The following is a 21,912-nucleotide window of genomic DNA, read 5'->3' on the forward strand; positions in this document are numbered from 1 at the left end:
TTCTAAAAAGCATCTTTTGCATTGCATTTATGTCCTCACTTACCTTTCACAGTTCAATTAGACAAAAAAGAAGCTGCCGAGAGTCAGTAATGTGAATGGCTCTGCACTGTAGTTTACAGCTTTGGGGTTTTGGGAATGGAATTTCAACAAAACCTTGCTGCAGATTTCTGCAGCAGAAACTGATAAACAGCAGGTATGCATGCGCTCGCGCGCGCACACACACACACACACACACACACACACAAACACAGACATGCTCATATGTATAAATGCAGACACAGGCATGCACATATACATGCATGCATACAGACATAGACAGTATTAAGACAAGGACAGTGTACCTTTGTTTGTGTGCATGAGCAGGTATTAGGTAATGGAACATTTCAGTTAGTAGGATGAAATCTGAGCAAGCTATATCAAACACCATTGCAATGAATGCTTTGAATGGAAAGGCAAGACGTTCTAGAAAGCCTTCCATACATTTTGCCAGTAAAGGTTAGAATTTGATTTAGCTTCATGCCACCTTTGTGACTGCCATTAATACACTCCACCCCAGCTGTGGGACCAGCTCTGACATCCATGTACTAGAGATGTCATGCGTGCCTATGAAAGCTGCTGCAGTTGCGGCAATTGCAATTAGAGTTTTTTACAATCTTTTTCACACTAGTCTCAATTCCATGTCCTGAAGAGATTTTTCCACTTACTGCAGTAGATGCACTGCTAAAACACCTTGCTGTCATTTCATCTAACAGTAGATTCTGATTCTAATAGGTAGACAGATATGTGCGAATTACTATATATAGTGTAACTACTGATTTGGTATTACTGTATTTATTGTTGATAGTATATATATTTTCTTTAATACAGTATATTCCACTGTGAGACAAATGACAAAATACAGTAAACCCACTGAAGAATAGTGTGTTTTTTTCATTTGTCTCTTTATCATATATTGTTTTACATTATAAAGCATATATTGTTATTCTGGGTTTCCAATATAGTAAATCATTCTTTCTTTTACAGTTTACTGTAAATCTACTTTATTTCACTGTTTTGAGAGGTAAGCCAAGAGATCAATAGCTTCTTTAGCTGGCTTGAAATATTTGTGGATGCAAAAATAGAGGCAAGGGAAACACTTAGTATATGTATTTTGCAATGTTACAAGTTGTTGTACATTGAGTAACAAAGCAGTCTTGTAGGAGAAAGCATATTTTATAATTATGGCATCCTGAGTCACTTGGATAAATTATGATGTGTTTTGGTGATTAAACTGCAATTTGATCCAAAGGTTTACTGATGTGCTGAGCTACCTGTTTCAAAAGCATACTGTGTGAAGAGTTTTGAAGAAGTGGACAACGTATTGAGACAAGTGTAAAATTCATGACTGTAAAAAACAAACAAACCAAAAACTAACATCGAAAAGACACAACATACAAAAAGGACTAAAATGAGGTAAAACTTTAGTTGAAGTCCCTAAATAATGCCTGGTGCAAACTAATGTCACTTATTCTGAACAGCTTGTGCTGATCTGAGAGAAATGGTATAACCAATTATCAAAGTGCATCTTCAGAACTTTTTTCCGAAGATACATAAAGATACTCTAGCCAAGATATTTCAACATGTAGATTATAATAACTGGCACACTGGAATAGTAATCAATAGTGGAAATTATTATTGGCATTATTTTTTATGACTTCCATCAGCCTTAGATATTTATTTCAAATTCATATTCATGAATTAGTCATGAACTTATCTTGTTTACTAATTATGTATTGGTAAATATCAAATTAAACCACTAAAACAAGTTTTTAGAAACATTTTATTGTTAACGTTTATTGATATAAACCATTCTATTTCAAAAATAAAAACAATCCAAAAAAAAGTCTTCAGGGTGCTGACCGCGCAAGCAATTATGCAACATCCGTGCCAGCCTACAGAGATATACTTTCACAGAATGCATTGACACCCATGTTTATGCAGATGTATTATTTTTATGCAGATGTATTATTCACTTCTTCAAATAAAGTAACCCCAAACGAAAGTCCAGACTAAGCACATCGCTCCTGGGAATTGTGCTTGCAGTGCCCCCAGCTGGCAGAGCCAGACTAGGGTTGCCCACAGAACACAGAGGTAGCAGCCATCCCGAAACATACTTACTGCCAGATCCTGCACTAGCTTCTCTTCAAAAGAGTACGTCTCTGTCTCTATCCATATTCTCTGATAGCCCATGAGGAACAGGTTAATAGAACGATGCCTGGGGGGAGGTGGAAGGGGCAAAATATTAAGTGGGGTTATCATGATTATTAGGGTTACCAGGATTGCTCGGTGAGTTGGAGGAGACAGGAAGTTATGACTGAGAGACAGTATGTGCTAAGGAAGAAGAAGGTTAACAGGTTAGTATGAGGCACAGGAAATCTAACTGGTCTTATTTTAAATTGCATGCAAAAGGAGAGGATGACAGACTTGCATAATCATATCTATCAACATCCAAAATTCTAGCAAAAAAAAGTGTAATGGATTTCAGAGCTCCGTTCACACTGCAAATATGCATTATGAAAATGGAAACAACACATAGCTATTTTACTGTATGAATAACTATCCATAATTTTAACAGTGTTGGAGTAAGGCATTACATTATTTAAATTACTTTATTACTTTTATCCAATTATTTTCCCTGCAATACACTTTTTATTGTAAAAAAAAAAAATTTAGTGTAATGCATTCTAGTTTAAATTCATGAAATTACATTATAGATACTAAGCTAATTGTTATTTATGTTATTTACATAAGTGGATAATTAATTTTAACTAATTTTTAACTAATTTTATCAAACATATATAAAACATAAATGATATCTACAAAATACCTTGCCTTCTCCTTTACACACACATGTACCTGGTACAGCTGACCTCCATGACATGAACTATGGATATGACCAAAGGTAAAGGCAAAACATTACTCAGAAGTAAAACTGTGTAAGTCTAAAATAAATTTCCAACATTGTAAACTCAACAAGCAATTAGTCAAACCATCTAATCAAACAGCTTCAAGACCCATTACCAAAGACACCTGAGGTTTAAATCATTGGATTGGTCCTTCATTATTAAGGGTTGAGCCTTATGAAGGGGTTATCAAATTTATTATTGGGTTTGCCAAAAACATTGAGTAAAGTACAGTACAGTTTGAGAGAAGTAGGTTAATTAGCCATTTGTGATGGATTACTTTCTTTGAGTAACTAACTCTTAACTGGTTATGATCACTGATCTATAACAAAGAATAAATAAAATAAAATTCTTTACTAGAGATCAATGGTCATGATGCTGCTCTCTAAAATGGATGGAATAAAGTCAGTAACTAGTATTACAGTTGACCAGTGAGACTCCCTGTTAAAGACACCATATGAGGTGCAGAATGGAGAATCCTGAAGGTGCAGCCACTAAACATTCCCTTAGTGTTCCATTACCGTTAGCATGGAGAGCAGACTGTCATAATCTGCACTCTCATGCATTTCTTCCAGCCAAAAGTGCCGGTAGGCATTCAGGAAGTAGGCATTAGTTTTGTGCCTAAAGGGAAGGGCATTGTTGTCATTGGGACAGAACCAAACAAAAAACAATAGAAGAAAAGACAAAGAAAGTAGCATGAAGGAAAGTAAGAAGAAAGCAACTTCATTGATGCAATAATGCCAATAATGAAAATAAATAGAATAAATAATCTTATTAAAAATCATAGGGCTCCAACATTTGACAGACAGATAGACAGACAGACAGATCTGAACAGCATCCACAAAACACCCTCTAATTTTGTTTTTATCACTGATCTTTAGGGAAGGGGACAATTTTTTTTTATTGGACATTAAGATATTACTAACACATCACAATAACTGCTAAATGCGTTGTTAATGAAAAGGCATGGCAGTGATCATTAAAGGGTACAGTTCTAAACTCATAACTTTCCCCCTTCCTATTACTTGTGCCAATGGTACTTGGGAATTAAGTTATAGTGCAGTAGAGCATGAAATTACATACTGCTGTTATCAGCTCAAAGGATAAGAAGAGAGAGAGAGAGAGAGAGAGAGAGAGAGAGAGAGAGAGAGAGAGAGAGAGAGAGAGAGAGAGAGAGAGAGAGACTAAAGAGAGAAAGATGTATAATATGGTACTTAATATCTTCCCCCAATAGTAGAATGTTTACCAAATGTACAGGTGAAAAGTGCACCCTTTGTCAACTTACATCACAATGCTACAAACAAATTATTCATTTTTATGTCATTACTATAAATCTGTGTATTTCCCACCATATACTCCACTGTTTTGCAGCAAAAGGCTCCACTAAAGATTACTAATACATCGGTTAGCAGGGGGCAATTCGGGGAGTATTATGTAAATTAATGAGAATATAGAATGAGGCTCTATATATACCCCCCCCCCACCACCTATTGCTCTTAAGGACTGCAATCAATATATTCAGATTTCATTAAATTTTCTCATGTTATTTTCCAAATTTCAGTCAGTAAGTGCATACTCCCTGCTCATGGTCTGCATCCTAATCAGCTTCAGCAGTGGAAGTGGATGAGAGGAGACACTCCTCAGTCTAGCCAGTGAGGGCTGGGTTATAGTGCTGTCTGCTTTAAAGCTGTGTAGGTGGCGTACCTGGGTAGGTTGTACAGGGGGGCCATGCGGAAGCAGGCGACTACTGCCCGCTTCCGTTGTTTGGACAGTAGCTTTTGCCACACACACTTCTTGGACCTCAACGGCTGCTCCACCTATAGGTGTTGGGATGGGGTGGGGTGGGGGGTGAGGTTGAGAGATGAAAATTGAAAAGATGTAAAAGCTAAGGGGCCAGATTCATAAAACACAATGGTAACTGTGCTACACCATGTAAAATATGCATCACAGTATTTAATTCCTAAATAAAATCACTGTGGCAATAAATATCTGCTGTCAACTTACCACTGTGGTAAATTCAGCAATGCCCAAGGTGAAAACCAATCAAAATTCACATGTGAATGAAGCTATACATATTAAAAATCCATGCCAAGCAAGATTACTGATTAACCTCAGTCGTAAGAATATGCATCGAAATGTATTGCATATGCAACCCTTACTAAGACAGAAACTGCTTGGTTGCACTGAGTTGATAATTTCAGTTGTTCTAAACCATGGCAGAGCAGCAAAATTGTATCTTTCTTCAATCTATATCTGTTTATTTTTTTCTTCCTCTGTAACACCTAAATTTGCATTCCTTATAGCAAAAGTTTGTGCCAGTCTGAAATTCAGCTAAAGAAAATAACCCTGGTATTTTTTGCAGAGCTGTGTTAATATGAATTGCTAATGTAACATGTAAATTAGGACAAAATGCAGTAGCACCATCTATAACAAAAACGGTAAAATACACCAGCAATCCACATTTATGAATGACAAAATGTGGCACAATTTACTGTTAATGTCATGTTAAATCTGTTTGGGCCAAGGTGTTCACATAAAAATATTTCAATTAATTTTGTAAGTGACTTGCCAATTTTCACATAATCCCTTTGCTTGTATTTTTTTTTTACCGTCATTTTAATATATACTGTTAGCAGGGAAGATTGTGGTTGAGTTTTGGATCCATCACAAAGACCCTGAGATGAATGAGAAAGGCAGGGTTGTCGGACCTGCTCGAGGTGGAACACAGCAGCTGAGATGGTCTGGAGGCGCTCCACTGTTCGCTGTGGGTCGGGAGGCCCCTCGTTCTTCACCACTACGTCCTTATACAGGTTAAGCTGCCACCTCACAGCAGGGTCCTCCGACTGTGCGTCGATGTGTGTGTGTATGTATGCGTGTATGAGAGAGAGAGACAGTGAAAGAGACACCAAATCATTTATACAGAGCCAAACTGAGCCGTTAACTGGGAAAAAATTAACCGGAAAAGCCGACAGTGCTACTTACTTTCTCTTGCAGGTGCATATTCTGTTTCAAGTGCTCCTTTACCTCTTCATCTGTATCTTTCTAAAAGGAAAGCAGTGAATGGAAGCGGCATATTAGTCTCTCTGAAACAGACTGCAAACAAAATGGCAGCTGAACCTCGCCCCTCACCAGGCCGTAGCGCATCTTAGCCAATGAGATGAGCTCCTGGTCACCAGGCGTGCACATGTTGAGGCCAATGGGCAGCATCTTCTTCAGGGCGGCCACTATGAGGGAGGTCTGAATGGAGTATAACTCGCCACGTCGCTTCTTGTGCTTCCTCTCTTGGTCCTGTCCTCCTACCTGAGCAGAGAAATTAGTCAGCATACACTCTTGCCAGCAAGCATGACACACATACTAACTGCAGCCACAGAGATGGCAAACGACAGTGAACACGTAGAGGACAAACAAATGCTCCATTTAATTCCAGAGGACATTTTAATTTTCAAGTCGGCATAAGGTTGGACCAAATAACAATTTATTGTAGATAAATTTGGTTACAAGATAAATATGGTTACAAACACCCCTCAATATAGATATACTAGGCCTAGACTAGACTAGAGCACAATGTGCCAAAGCATGTGTTTTCTCCTAACAAACTCCAGCCATCTGAGGTGTCTTTGCTATAAGTAGACATGCCAGAACTACTTTCAGTATGTGTACAACACAAACAGCCATAAGATATTTCCTTGTTATTACATACTTTATATTTCTAAATATGTCACAAAGAATTTAAAGTACCACCAACTGTTGTTTTCTGGACTGCTCCAACCTGCTGAATAATTTCTTTCTAACCCCCATTTAACAACAGTTAACTAAAAATAAATTTGATCTTTCAGTGTAAATTAAATTGCTTAAAAATAAGCAGAACCTTATCAACATGTGCAAAAGGATTAAGAGAAACTGGTAAAACACCATTTCATAAATAGCATGATATGATGGAAATGAATGAGCTTTATCTGAAATACCTTCTGTCTGCACTCGCTAGCTTGACACATCACACCAGATCACAACATCACCCATTATTTATGAACATGGCACTGACACAGCGGAAAAGACATGTTAACACAACACAACAAGCGAGACACAAGAATACTTATGCACACAGACAACAGGATGGACAACACACCCTTGGGATCACACATTTTGACCTGATAACCCACACATAACAGACCCTTGGGAACACACGTTTTACCCGATAAAACACACACAGCGATGACATGTCTTTGTTGTTTTCTCCCTGTTCAATCTTGATGGCTGATTATTCCAGCCAAACTTTTTTCACTATTTAAGAATGTTTTATTTGTGTAAGGTAATGAATGGTCACTCGCTCCTGTTCAATCCTTTATGAGATTTTATTGAAAAAGGAGCCATGCTGCCGGACTGCTTTAGACATATATGTATGGCATCTGTATGATGGATCTACATAAAAGAATATAAATAAAAATGGCAAATCTCTTGAGGTTTGTTGCACCAATATAAAAAAATGCAATCTTTTATTCAATTCTGTACCTGGGGTATGGCCTACTTAAACTGCACCTGTAAGTGAGGGATGGACTACTTAATTTGTACCTGTAACTGTGAGATAACTTAAAATCTGAGGTTTCAAATATTTCCTAAGCATCAAGTTATACCTGTATGTACACAAGACCAAAAGAAGCTGGTGAAACTAACATCTAGGCCTCTCTGATCCAGGATTATGAGACAGTCAGTGGTTTAATACAATTTGTGATTCACAAAAAACTAGAAGTATTTCAAAATGTAACTGCCTGGCTCAGACAACAAAATTAGCAGAGAGGAAGTGAGACATAAGGGCAACTAAGGTGATGGACACTGGTAACTGGCAGATAGTGAATGTCAGGGACAGTCCCTCGAAGGACAGCAATGAGCTGTGCAAACCAGAGCCCACCCCAACCCTCAGGTAAAGCCAACCCACTCCTCATGCACCCTCACTGTACCTTCGGCAGAAACAACTGGGCAGGTGAGAGAGAGGAGGGAGGAATAGAGAGGGAGAAAGAGCAGGCAGAACATTTTAAAGAAAGAAAGAAAGAAAGAAAGAAAGAAAGAAAGAAAGAAAGAAAGAAAGAAAGAAAGAAAGAAAAAAAATCGAAATCAGAGAACACATCCTCACACAGGAAATAATGAATAATGCAGATGAGCTTGACATCATTTTAATTCAGCAAATACAGGAGATTATTTGAACTCAGAAATTAAATTCACTTCTATAAAACTCTGCATTGCATTATCTCCTCAACTGGCTGAATTAAAATGAAGTGGACCAAAACTAAAGGTACAATTTAATCCTAAAAGTAAATATTTACTTGAATTTCCTAGTCATGAGCATAACACTGGATTATATATAAACCATTTCCTGTGACAATTATAAGATGTGTTGACATTATTTACAAGTGTGCAGCCCCTGAGGGTCAAAACACAAGTGAAATATGTCACATAACATAAATACTGCATGAAGGATATATATAAATCATGCATATGTTAGATTTGCATAACATTTGGAATATCAAGGCTTGGATTCCAGATGTGTTACTGAGAAATAATATCTAAAAGTTGCAATAATGATAAATTACAGAACCCAAGAACCCATTGTTAGTTTAAACGTCTATGTTTATGACAAAGAATGGATATTGGTAGGTACACTGCTATTGAGGAGTTAGTACAGTGTGGATATGTTTGAGTTTGCCTGTGTGTGTGTGTGTGTGTGTGTGTGTGTGTGTGTAAACTAAACTATTCTTAGTAACCTCAAGACAAGCTTAAAAATCCTGCATTTGGACTCTTTAGGTGCAATGTGACAAACTTGTGTGTCTAGCTGTCCTATATTTCTACACTAGTGTGACAACCTGCCTGTACTCTTGCTTCTATTAGGCCTTTACATCTGAGCTAGTTTGTGAGGGTTTGTTTCAGAGGGTCATTATGTAACCATATGTGATTTCTCTCACTCTCTCTCCCAGGGTACCAGCTGGAGGGATTCTGATAACTCCACATCAGTACTCCATGACACTCCTACCTTGGACATCTTGGTCTTGGTGTCCCCGGTGAGGAAGGAGAGGTTGTTGATCTCGTTCTGCACGACAAAGTTCTGCTCCTCTCTCTTAAAGTTCTGCACACGCAAAAAAGGCAGAACTGTGTTATTTTTATGTTTTTTAATTAAGTGAAGTAGAAATAACTTCACAATTACATCTAGTTAAAACTCACCTGTTTATTGTTTATTTGTGTGAATGTATAGAGAATGGACAGAGCTAATATTCTGGAGTTGTACTGAGGTGTCTTAATATTAAAAAGGTCATTTTGGACATCGGTGAATCCTTATACAGGGAATCACTTGCCACTTTTGCATTCACTTTATTTCTTTGAATGTTTGAATACTGAACAAATAAAACAAGTGGCACTTAACCACTTTCAGGTGCTAAACTTCAGCCTATCAGCAAATCACACCAGATGTCTAAACTGTAGCTTATTAGCAGATCACACCAGATGCATAAACAACGTAAAGCTCTTTTATGCAAGCCTAACTGTGCTAAAGTTTCTGTATTTTTGCATACATTGTGTATTCAAAAGTCTGCTTACCCAGTTACCCAGAACCTGTTTATTCATGCAGTGAGGGATGCATCAGTATGTAAATGAGCCACTTCTGTGACTGAATCTTTGTTACTTGATCATTGGCATACATAAAGTAATTATAAGCTCACCTTATCCTTATTTTTACACTCTTATAGGTTAGCTATGGCATTTAATACCCCTTTAAGTAAAACAGATTGTCAGATAAATAAACTAATTATACTATGCTTCCATAATACAAATGCAGCAAAGAATCTAAGAGCTTTTTCCCACTGCACATTGGAAAAAGGGACTATCATGTGACAATGTCATCAAAACACTATAGCGTCACATAAAAACTCTCATTATATGTAAAGAACAAATGCTAGGCTCTATCTGAGGAATGTTTTTGCGCTCATGCTAATTCATCTGCTAGTGTCCCTAATGAAGAGTGGTGCTAGCCCCACCCCTGTGAACCTTTTGGTACTGAGCACTTTTTGTACTGGACAACATCATAACATATATTGTCTTTTCACAATATAGCAATTTGTCATATTTATACTACACAATACACAATACTTTATAATATTCTACTACATTGTACAATATTATTCTATGATAGTATAGTATGCTATGCACAGTCAGTAGATAAAAGGAGTGTAGTGCACTGACTCTGCTGTGAAAGAATTCGTGGTTTACAAATTATAGTTACAATAATTAGCATCACAAGCCAAACATTAAAAGTGAACTAAAGGTTTGCACTAGCTCTTTAGTTTCTCCAATAACATAACTTTATGCAGGTACCTCAAATCTTCAGAGACCTTATATATAACACCTTCAAGCTGGATCTGGCCATTATGCCAGTGCACAGCTAAAGGCTGAAGATCTTACATGTGACTTGCACCAGAGGATGAAGATTTCTGCCACCATCCTAAAGAGCTCATTGGAGTCAGCATCAGGCTCTTTCAGCCAGCGTGACCTGAAGAGCAGGCAGAGTACATCATCTAAACCCAGAAGTTAATAAGTAGTATATTGGCTATGTTCTTTCAATTAAAATGTTAGTCCATGTAAACCAGATAAACCACATAAACTATATAAATCATAGCCCTAGTCAAATTACAGTAGTTAGTTGTATTTACAGTACAGATGTAAAGAGACATTTGTAAAAAATTTCAAATTAACTTATGTTATCTGTTTTGCCTTGGTTTGTTTTAATATTATCAATTAGGAACATGAACCGTACTGTGAATAATTAATCCTGTAACACCCCTAACACATGCTATCAATCAAAAATGAACGGATCCTATTTCATAACCTTATGTTTTGTTACCTATTGTTATCCACATAGCGGATGAGCATGGGATAGAAGGCATACAGATCCCTGCACAGTACTGCAAACTCATCCAGGATGAGAAGCTCCGCCTCCTGGGTGTCACCCTTGCTGTCAGCTTTTAGAAGCTCCTCCTCCACCACTACCTTCACAGTCTTCTTCTTCAGCTTTTCCAGTGTAGGCAGGAAATGCGTCTTCAAAAGGTCTGCCCTTGCCTTACTGATAATTGGCTGGGCATACACTATGTGTGACAGTATAGATATCAATGAGTACAAAAATGAGTAATGAGTAGGAAAGTACAGGGGTTGTTTTACTCAACATGACTAATATAACCATGAAAATATTGGACTAAAGGTTTATAAAATTAAACAAGGTCACAGGGAGCTATTTTGTGGTAGTTAAAGTGATTAATGTTGAGAGTCCTGTACCATATATCATACAACCTTAAATACAATTTTAAATTATCCATCCTCTGCCCACTCCTGCCACCTGTGCTCAATCATACCTGCTATCCTCTTCATCCAAGAAGCCTCGTCGATGCCTAGGTTACTGTTGAGGATCTTTAGGATGTTGCCCAGGATGACACTGAGGTGCTCAGAGGTGACGGTGGTGCTGCATGCGGTGCCTGTGCTTGCAGGGTGGCTCTCAGGCCCTCTCTCCCACCAGTAGGACAAGTAGTTGCACAGCATTGGCAGCACCACCTCAATGACATGGGGCATGTCTGTATAGCGGGCGCCCGACTCGGACATGTCGTTGATGTCCTTCATCAGGCGGTCCAGGCGAGGCACCTCAGTACACATCTCTTCCACGGCGTCTGGCATGCCAAGGACTAAGATGAGGCAGAAAAATTGAGGAAGGAGATTGCACTTGAAATGTTGCTACACAGAAAGACGCATGCATACATTAGGATCTGGTACACTCTGTGTAAACCGACAAGTTGACAGGATTTATGAACACACAGACCCAGAGAAAAAAAAGATTTATGTGCCATGCCAAGGGCATGCTGAAGAAATTGTTCCACAGCACAAAATTTTAGAGCTTCTATCGATCACAGAGATAAGTCTTGAAGAGACTGCCACTTACTGGCACGTTCCCGCGCTGTCTTGGTGTTGAACACAGAGCAGGGGTTGTATGAGTTGAGATCAGGCTCCAGAAATGCTACTGGCATGGCTCCAGCAAGGGTGGCCAAACACTCCCCCAGAGCCGGAAGCTGTCTACAGCCAAACCCACCAGACATGCACAGCGCATGAGTCTCGTACACTTCTCTCTGTCAGTCTGATAGTTAATGCCATTAGGTATTTTTCTAGCTGGCGCCTATATCAGCAGTTTCCATTGTTAGAGCATTAAGGCCATATTTTACCCCAAATTACATGGTTAACAATGAAAATGATCTCTCATTTGCCTAATGCTAACTAGCTGTTTACATTCTTTACACTGGTCACTAGTGATTTTGCTAAGTGCAAAAAATATATCCATTTATAATATATTTTTGAATGCTTAATTCCTCTTTCACCCAAAGTTGATCTAGTATACTTGTATGTCATTATGTATAGTAGGGAAAAGGATGTATAGTATGTATAGTAAGGAAAATGGCTCGCCTCTATGTTGGCAGACAACTGCTGGACACTAAAGAAAGATATTCATGAGGCCAAATATAGGCATAAATCATAAACTATACATTTTAAAAGTGAGTTTGTACATATTCTGAGTGTGATAATAGCCACTTTCATGAATACATAATATATAATTAATGTCAAATGTAATTGCCCTGTCACTTAACCCACGGAAGTCTCAGGGCATTTTCTCTGTTTGCATATTTCCTTAAATTCACCTTAAAGGTTCTTACTTATAGCAGGATATCCATGTTTCATCAAAATGTTCAAACCATATGTGAAAAATTCTAAAAATTGACTTGAATTCAATATAAAATTACTCTGAGCATCACCTATTTAATTTGTGAAACAAAAAATTTCTAATTTGTTGTTAATGGTGAAGTATCTCTCTAAATCACAAACAGGATTATAAATTCACACTGAATTACCTTCACCACCACTGCATGCTAATCTATGTAATACACAACTCTATCTTACATGGATGTATAGATTTTATTAAAGAAAAAGAAAAAATGCAATAGCTCCACTTTGCTCACCTTTCCACATAGATGTTCTTGCCAGTTCCCAGTGAGTACAGGCTGGTCAAGATCCTATAGCATGACACCTGGACATCATCCACTGGAAAAAGACACCACGGCCAGAGACATGGGCATAGCATTAAGGCAAAGAAGCCAAGCAGTTAATTTTTCAAACTTAGAAAGTGATAAACCAAATAACCTTTAGTTATACAGTAGCCAAGACCTACAGGAGAAGGTTCAGTAATGCCATATAAAAAACCCTTGCAGTACAGTAGAGTGTGAAGCAATACACAACATTGTTGCCAGCAGTGCCAGCTGCGTGATAAGGTTTCTGAGGTGCAGGAACACGAGCATGTGCTTCAAGTTCTACTCACGCAGCAGGTCTGTGCCGAACTGGTGCTCGGTGATGTGCTCGAACAGGGCAGTGAGGATGGGTAGTAGGGCCACTGTAATGTAGTTGATGTTCTGCGACACACCCTTCATCTGGCTGCGGGAGTGCGTGAACTTGCCTAGCTTCAGGTTCTCTAGGGTCTTCTCTAAGTCCTCCGCCGCGTTCTCAAAGAATGTTCTTAGGCCCGCCTTCACCAGCTCTGAGCCTGACTTCATCACTGTCCTATAGGATATGAACAGGAAGAGTGGCAGAAAATGAAAGAGGACTCCCTGGTTTTATTCCACACCTTACGCTTAGCAATAATTTAGCAAAAACGTGCTACCCAAAACTGATGAACTGTCAATATGAAGACACTAAGCAATATCACTCAAGCTACATACTGCCATCATTTTTCTGCATGTTTTTTTTGCTGATGGTGAAATTCAGACAAAAGCAAACAGCATTATTTTTAAAAGTTATTATAATATATCTTTAGCTCTAGAGATTCCTGACAGAGTTTCAAAGGCTAAAACTCCTGTGACAAAGGCACACTACGAGGTAATCATATATGTGTTATATGCATAAATACGTTTAGCATACGTTTAGCTGGTGTAACTGTGTTGCCCCAGTACCTCAAACTGTCCTGGTATTTGACATGTATATAACAGTGAACATGACGTCTTGACCACTTAGTACACCGGTGTAAATGTGACATAGCCTACCTGGTGTCAAGTGTGTGTGCCAGGATATGAAGGCAGCTCACCATTGTGGCTGAATCGCTTCCTGATAAATAAAAAGGAAAAATAAAAGCATTTAAAGAATTAAACAAACAAAAACAATATAAACCAGATCTCAGCAAGGTAACTCAAAAGTATGAAACCAAGCAGCATCACACATGCCAGTGAGGGAAAAGAATCTCTTACCAAAGAGAGAGATCCTGTGTCTAACAAGAGCTGCCAGCTTACAGAAAAGGCTGAAGAAACAAGCGAGATACAGATGGCAGGAAATGAAAGGGTTTAAAAGCAAATTAACCGCAGTATTAGTGAGAAGAACAAGCGACTGGAAGAATTCTTAAATTTCAACTGTGGACAAGTGAAGTCAAAGATTAAGAGGCATCATGAAGAAAAAACTACGTTGCAGCACAAATTTCCTTGTCATTTTTCCTATCTTAATTAATCTTTTTCTGCTGTAATGAAACACTTTGGCTAAGATGTCTTTACATACTGAGTGCATCACTAAAATAGTTGCTCTGCAGAAAACAAAATGGCCCTGTGACGAGCTATGTAAAACTGTCCATAAGGACTGTTTGTATTAACCAAACAAAAAACTTCTCTACCTTCCTTCAATGTCATAAGATTATCTGTCTTATGAGTAAATTAAAATTAGACAGATAGATAGATAGATAGATGGATGGATGGATGGATGGATGGATGGATGGATGGATGGATGGATGGATGGATGGATGGATGGATGGATGGATGGATGGATGGATGGATGGATGGATGGATGGATGGATGGATATGTAATAGAACTGCTAAAGGACCTGGTAACCATCTCTTTCTCCTTGTTGGAAGCATAGCCACTGCTGCTTAGGTTCTTGCTGGGTGAGGACAGGAAATAGAGAGAGTGGTTCTTGAAGTACTGGTCTATCAGAGGAAGAAGAACCTGCAGGAGGGGAAGGGCACAGTCAAGAATGATAGTGACAGCAAAGGAAGCTTCATGTGGATTGTGCTTCAGCTGGGAGAAACACGCCCAGGCAGCAGGTGGTGTAAGAATGACGTGTGCTGCTTTGGCCATAAGGGGGCTATACTTCAGACCTTGGCAAAGAACTTGATTTCTTGCTCATGAGGTGACCTGTCATTCTTTCCACTGCTAGCCATGGCCTCTGAAAAGAAAGTTGTATATAAGGCAGAAAGAAGAAGAACAACAAAAAACAATTACAGTTAATTACAGGTAACAGAGTGAGACATAAGTCACACAAGAGACAGATGTAGAAAACATTTTCTTTAATTACCCAGGTGAGCAATGAACTCCTGTGCAGAATCCACATACTTCAGCAGCTTCCTGAGGAATTTATAGGTAAACCTTTTTTCCATTGAGAAAGAGTCCTGCTCCATGTCTTTTATACCTCTGACAATGACAGTGTATACATGTTCTTGATTTCTCTTCAGACATGAGGTTAACACTCATTGCACATCCTGAAGAAGTATGCATGACACACACGCGTGCACTCTCACAGAGATACAGATACACAGATGCACTCTCTCTCTCACACACACATGCATGCACTCTCTCTGGCTCACATACACACACACACACACGTGCATGCATGCACACACGCACACACACGTACCTAGTAATGGCATAGCCATTAATCTGCAGGAAGCGGAACAGTTCCTGTGCCTTCTCTCGGTCTCTGGATTTCTCTTTGGCTGTAAGGGTGTCATATGGCACCAACAAAGGATGTGTTCCTCCACCTAGATGAACAGGAACACATCAATACACATATACCCAAATCAACTCTGGCCTTTAGTGAATTAAATAATCATTTAATCATACTGTAGTGCATGTTAATGTTATGTCTGACATTAGTGGATAAATTCAAATCCACAGGAGTATATTTTTTATTCCTTTAAACCCTAATCCATCAAGTCAAAATTCACTTTCACATGTTCAACAAAGCCAGGTGTAATAGTGTCTGTGTGTGCTTATTTGCAAGTGTAGATGTGGGGAAAGCTCATGACCTTTCGTGCCCAAGTCATTCTTTTTCCTTTTGGCCCAAATATTGTGGTAGTTTTCAGCCAGCACCTCCACCATAGCCTGATGGAAAAGTGAGAGAATCAACTGGCCAAGCCTTTCTAGACCATCCTGCTACCAAACAGTGGCCCACTACAGTCTGCATGATGCAAACTTAAGTTCATGGATAACAATAGCAGCCATGCTACATATTATTACCATTAAGGCAGGACACCTCTAAACATGCAATTACACCTTAAAGACAACATTGTTTAATCTTCAAAGTGACTGATATAACTGCTATGATATAACCTTTTTTTTTGGAAAACAACTCTCAGAAGCCACTGGCCTTGTTTTATTAATATGGGGGTTTGACAAGTTTGTGGGGTTTTATAGGAGAGTGGCAAGTCCCCTTGAGTCCATATAAACAGTGGCAACCACTGTGGCAGCTACCTGCAGTTCTCGGGACAGCAGCACGTTGCTCATGTCGACTGGGCTCGGGTTGAAGCCACTGCCCTGTGAACACAGCAGCCAGAACAACCATGGCTTCCACTCACAATCCACCACGTATTACACATACTGCACATATTCACCATCTGCTTTATTCATAGCATGTGCCTTGCACCCACACTTGGTGGCCACGTTAAGTATGTACATCTTAGAAGTGCAGTAAGTGTACAGTTACAGGCTGGAGCCCATCTCTTGTCATGTACAATTTGTCAGCCAGCCTCTACGCTGTTCATCACAGCTGAGTGTCTAACTAAAGGACCACTGCTGACTGAATTTTATCTTCTTGGTGGAATGCTCTTGACCCAGCCGTGACACTGATGAGACAGTGTCATGCTATCGGGCCTTTAACCAGGATGAGTGTTAAAAAGCATGGCAGTGTTGCTGGCATTTTTACACTGGAGTTGAGAATGGCCTGCCAGGAAAAATTACCGAGGCAACAGCAGACATGTGGTCAGAAACTGCCAAGAACTGGAGGGTGACAAACTCAAACCGTGGTATTTCAAATGCAGTAGTAGAGTATGTGTGTAACATGATTGAACATCTTTTATATTGTTATTATATTATCGTTTATATTATATTATATGTCACCATATAATATGTAATATTTGCACACTAATGACATCAGACTACTTTTAAGCACATATATATATATATATATATATATATATATATATATATATATATATATATATATATATATATATATATATATATATATATATATAGTAAATCAACAATTAACTTTTTGCTTGTGAAAACCTTTACATATGTTGTACACATTTTGAAGGTGCTCCATAGTGGACATATTGCACGGTTACCTGAGAGGTTTGGGAAATGTTACGCATTTTCTCTTTCTCCCGTTGCTGAAACATGGTTTCTCCCTCTTTGGTCCTGTCAATGTTCCAGCCCATGGCTAGCATGCTCCTCAAAGACTCCTTCACTGGGAAGCGGTAAACCTCCTTTTCCTGAGGAACACCCCCCCCCCCCCCACACACACACACACACATACGCACACACACACACACACACACACACACACACACACACACACACACACACATCAGTGGGAATAAATAAACAGCACAGTGCCCTACATGATGATGTACTGTTGTTCTGAATACCTTTTCTGTGAGTGACTTATAAGATCTCAGCATGGGATGAGTCCTTCCTTTCTCATCCATGGCATCTCCATACCTCCAGCCCAGAACTACCTGCAAAGGACGGGTGAGGGGTAAGCAATGTACACAAAATCTTCACTGGATGAAACAACATCACCAGTGCTGCACTGGATAAATAGAGACTGATTCTGGCTTGCAAATCCAAACACAAATCCCTCATAAACATACCATATTGCACAAAATATAGGCAGTTTCCCTAAATCTAAAAACAACAAAATTTCATTGCAAAATACAATTTAAATACACTGTAGAGTTATTAAATACACTGTAGAGTTAAATGAGAACAACCCACTCATTTCCGAATTTTACCTTTACTACCGGATTGTTTTATCTTTAGCCCAACACATGCACTCGTAAAAATCTCAAAAACCTTTTCAAAATTCTGAACAAACTTGTAATTTACAGCCCCACACTGGCTTGCCACAGATATCTGTAACGCAGTGGCTTGAGTGAGGTGATGCTGGTGTCCTACCTTCTCCGAGGACCATTTTTCATGAGAGTGCTCAGCATACTTATTAGCAATGTAATCCAGCTTCTCTGGGAGGGAGATGCTAGGAACAAAGAGGGATGCACGAGCTCAGGCTTTATTGCAAGGCATGCTGAGTTACTTTGTTGAGGGCTAACACTTAGTGTTATTTTTTTAAAGAATGCTAAATCTTGGAAACTGATACACTTTGTCACTCTGTCTGTGGGATCTATATGCATTTTATAAATAGAACAATAATGAGTATGAAGGCATAAAAGCACTGGATGACTGGAGAATTGGAATTGGTCTCTCACACAAGCATGCGAATATACACACAGACACAAACAGACACAGACATGCGAATATACACACACTCCCACCCACACACCCCCACCCACACACCCCCACCCACACTTTTCCTCTGCCTTCCTTACTTGGCGGTGCTGATGGGCCTAGGGTCGAAGCTGCCCTGTGCATCCACTGAGACTGGCTTTTCCAGTGCAGTGCAGATAGAGCAGTCAATGTAGTCTGGAGGCAGCGCACCAGCTAGAGCACTCAGACATGGCATGGCCATCTTAAATAGCTCCTGGTCATACTTCTGCAGGTCAGACATACTGATGCTGTCACATGCAATATGACTAAAGGTAGCCAAACAAATTTTATATTTCATAAATTAAGTAATTATATATTTCAGAAATAAAGTAAGTAAACATAACTGTCTTTGCAAGTGCTAGGTTGGCAATCTATCTTCGAATAGCAACTGCACGTGAGATTTTGTGGGTAATAAAAGGGAAGTGGCATGTGCTTTATGCACTGCACACTGCAACAGACCATTACTTGCTGCAGATGAGTAGTGTCAAGGCTGTGTTTACCAACCAAACTTTGCGAAATTTGAATGAGTGCAATATATCAGGTTTTAGCATTTTTGAATCATGACTTTCAAGCTTTAGTAACTGTATTAACAGAATAGCCAATTAAACAGGCATGATGAATAGAACATATGTTATCAATGAAAGCTGACTAACTAATCAAAAATACAAACTGTGTAAAAAGCAAACAGACACTGGAACTCGACCTTTTGGGAGAGTGAATCGAAGATCCCCCAGAAGATCTTCTTGGTGAGGAGCAGCTCTTCCTCAGAAGCCATACCATAGCTGCCCCAACCAGATGGAAGGCAGTAGTACTTCCAGTTCTGCTCATAGTGGTTCGTTAAAAGCTGTGGAGAGGACAGGGGAGCACAGAGAATAAAATGCTCGACCATGTCTTATGCTATGTAGGAGAGTCAAAGTTTTCAATTAACATTTCTCAAATCTGATTTTTAATGTGTTTTTTTAATCTATTCACTATATTCACCCATGTCTCACAACGTTTAGCAACCATGTGAAGTTCACTGATCACTCACATTAACTATGTGTCTCAGAGTTGTTTTAAAGCCATAGTGTAAAAGGTATTCAAACTTTGGGACAAAAAATTGAAACTGAGTAACCAAGCTCCAATTAAACAATGTTTTGCTACCTTATAACCATATACATGGGACAAAGGAAGTGTCCAGCCAAGGTTTCAGATTTTGATATGGCATACTAGATTACCGAATACTGAGGAAAAAAAAAAACAAAAAACAAAAAAACATTTAATTGGTGAAATGGTGGCTCCAGTAGTGTACTGTAACATAGGAATGGAGACAACACCATGCTAATCACCAATGGGAAGTCAGTGACTGAAACCATGCATAAAATAAACTGATTGTTACACAGTAGCTCACCTTGAGAGCCATTTTACAGTACTCAGACAGCAGAGGCACGTCAAACACCAGGCGACGGAGCAGCTGCTGAAGCATGGAGGGTCTCAAATGCCTGCAGAAACAACACCCACCCGAAACAGCTGGGTAACCAATCCAACACCCACCTGTCACAGATGGGCAACCAGTCCAACACCCACCCAACACAGCTTGGTAACCAGTTCAACACCCACCCGACACAGCTGGGTAACCAGTCCAACACCCACTCGACACAGCTGGGTAACCAGTCCAACACCCACCTGACACAGCTGCGTAACCAGTCCAACACCCACCTGACCCAGCTGGGTAACCAGTCTAACGCCCACACGACATAGCTGGGTAACCAGTCCAACACCCAACCCAGAAACCAATCCAAAAACCAATGAAGAAACCAGCCGTCAACCAAACCAACAACCAATCCAACACCCAACCCAGGAACACACCAACAACCAACCCAGGACCCAAACAAACAAACAAAAAAAAACAATTGACCAAGCCAGGATTCCAAGGCTCCTTGAACCCCTCACAGACAGGCAACTAGCAAACAGCCAAGCTGTGTCTGGGTCCCACGCTAACAACCTCACCTACAGACAGCAAGCAGGCATTCCTCAATGGCGTCTCTCTGAGCTTTGGTGAGTGCAGAGCCCTTGGACAGCCGGTAGATGGTGTGGAGGGTGGAGTCGATGAGCGTGGCATGGTGCTCAGTGCTGGCAAAGTGGGGGGCACAGCGAGTGAGCAGCGGCAGCATGGCTGTGCCAATGTAGCGGTTCATTGCTAGAGCTGTCTCAGTGGTCCTCAGTGTGTCCTGCATAGAAACCGAATCAGAAGTCCCCCCCGAGTTTAAAGTTAAATTAAGAAAATATGAATAAACAGAAAAAATGTCCTTAGACCTCAGAGGGTTAATGTTGCTAATTAGTGAAACAAAGCTACACGTTCATAAATTTAAGATTACTTTGACCCATTTGTAACTGACTAAGCACTAACTTGAAGCTCGTGTGCAGTTCTAGTTCAAAAATTTTTCTTGAAAGTTTTTCTTGAAAATTTGCACCGCTGGTTCAAAGCATGATAACTGCACACACACACACACACACACACACACACACACATTCTAGCCTGTTGTCTGTACGTTCCTAATATTAAAAGAACACAGTAGAGGGTAGCTTCCCAGAGTGAAACCCCTTGGATCATTCCTGAGTGCAGACAGCTGTTTGTAAATTTATATGAAACAAACAATTTAACTATGAAATTATTTGTTGATTTGTTGATTTACACACTTAAAGGAAGTAAATGAAATGATTCGGCGCTGTTGTGTTTCTGGATGTCACGAGTCACGTGGTATGACCTGCCGTGTGCGGGGGGTGGGGTGAGGCGGTAGGTTCACAATTGTTTGTAGTCACACCCTCTGTGATGGCACACACCTCTACAGGGGTTGATGTTAAGTGTTTGTTTGTATATTTAAACCCCCGCCTGTGTATGCCTCATCGTTGGTCATTGTTACTACTATTGTCATTGTTAGTGTGCTTTGGTTTGTCTCATTGGATTATCATCTGGTTGGTTAAGGTAGGCTCTGAGTTCACTTACGTTTGCCTTAGATTCTGTGAAATTCAAGGCTTATTGTCTAAACCTAGTTGTTAGTTGCTTGTTAGCTGTAATTACTCACTACCAGTGTAGTTTTGCCCTGGCCTTAGGTGTGAATTGAGGGGTGGGCTCAGCACTTATAGAACTGAGTTAAATTACAACAACTAGTAATCTGCAGAAGGTTTGGTGGTGCTCTCAATCAGTTCATCTACATCTCACCTACAGGACTTCACAAACTCAGCTAAGTATCTTCTCATTATCTCAATCTTTTATCTCATACATCCACAAATCAAGCATCTGAAATGTTTCACAATTCCTCTCTATCTATCCCACAGATCTCCT

At 39.6% G+C, this 21,912-nt stretch overlaps 1 protein-coding gene across 9 annotated transcripts in view; it reads right to left on the reverse strand.

Annotated features, from left to right (window-relative positions):
• LOC113571324 (ryanodine receptor 3) overlaps positions 1-21,912 on the reverse strand; it is a 145,761-nt gene that overhangs the window by 16,591 nt on the left and 107,258 nt on the right. For 4 of the 9 annotated variants that reach the window (XM_081722273.1, XM_081722271.1, XM_081722270.1 and 1 more), the window contains 28 exons: positions 20,577-20,797; positions 19,978-20,068; positions 19,291-19,431; positions 18,650-18,813; positions 18,222-18,300; positions 17,693-17,782; positions 17,390-17,536; positions 16,515-16,577; positions 16,070-16,145; positions 15,679-15,802; positions 15,340-15,455; positions 15,143-15,210; positions 14,869-14,990; positions 14,249-14,298; positions 14,048-14,108; positions 13,330-13,568; positions 12,974-13,055; positions 11,908-12,038; positions 11,330-11,653; positions 10,825-11,065; positions 10,386-10,473; positions 8,965-9,057; positions 7,898-7,912; positions 6,072-6,242; positions 5,925-5,984; positions 5,651-5,785; positions 4,647-4,759; positions 2,158-2,254 (listed from right to left, as the gene is read on the reverse strand). In XM_081722273.1, coding sequence (XP_081578399.1) covers positions 2,158-2,254; positions 4,647-4,759; positions 5,651-5,785; positions 5,925-5,984; positions 6,072-6,242; positions 7,898-7,912; positions 8,965-9,057; positions 10,386-10,473; positions 10,825-11,065; positions 11,330-11,653; positions 11,908-12,038; positions 12,974-13,055; positions 13,330-13,568; positions 14,048-14,108; positions 14,249-14,298; positions 14,869-14,990; positions 15,143-15,210; positions 15,340-15,455; positions 15,679-15,802; positions 16,070-16,145; positions 16,515-16,577; positions 17,390-17,536; positions 17,693-17,782; positions 18,222-18,300; positions 18,650-18,813; positions 19,291-19,431; positions 19,978-20,068; positions 20,577-20,797 — 3,402 coding nt within the window. Of the gene's footprint in view, positions 1-2,157; positions 2,255-3,463; positions 3,564-4,646; positions 4,760-5,650; positions 5,786-5,924; positions 5,985-6,071; positions 6,243-7,897; positions 7,913-8,964; positions 9,058-10,385; positions 10,474-10,824; positions 11,066-11,329; positions 11,654-11,907; positions 12,039-12,973; positions 13,056-13,329; positions 13,569-14,047; positions 14,109-14,248; positions 14,299-14,868; positions 14,991-15,142; positions 15,211-15,339; positions 15,456-15,678; positions 15,803-16,069; positions 16,146-16,514; positions 16,578-17,389; positions 17,537-17,692; positions 17,783-18,221; positions 18,301-18,649; positions 18,814-19,290; positions 19,432-19,977; positions 20,069-20,576; positions 20,798-21,912 lie in introns of all 9 variants that reach the window. The other 5 variants (XM_081722275.1, XM_081722274.1, XM_081722272.1 and 2 more) reach the window with 2 other exon arrangements.

This window comes from Electrophorus electricus, chromosome 10, assembly GCF_041902795.1.
Source record: "Electrophorus electricus isolate QZ-2024a chromosome 10, ASM4190279v1, whole genome shotgun sequence".
Taxonomy (NCBI): domain Eukaryota; kingdom Metazoa; phylum Chordata; class Actinopteri; order Gymnotiformes; family Gymnotidae; genus Electrophorus; species Electrophorus electricus.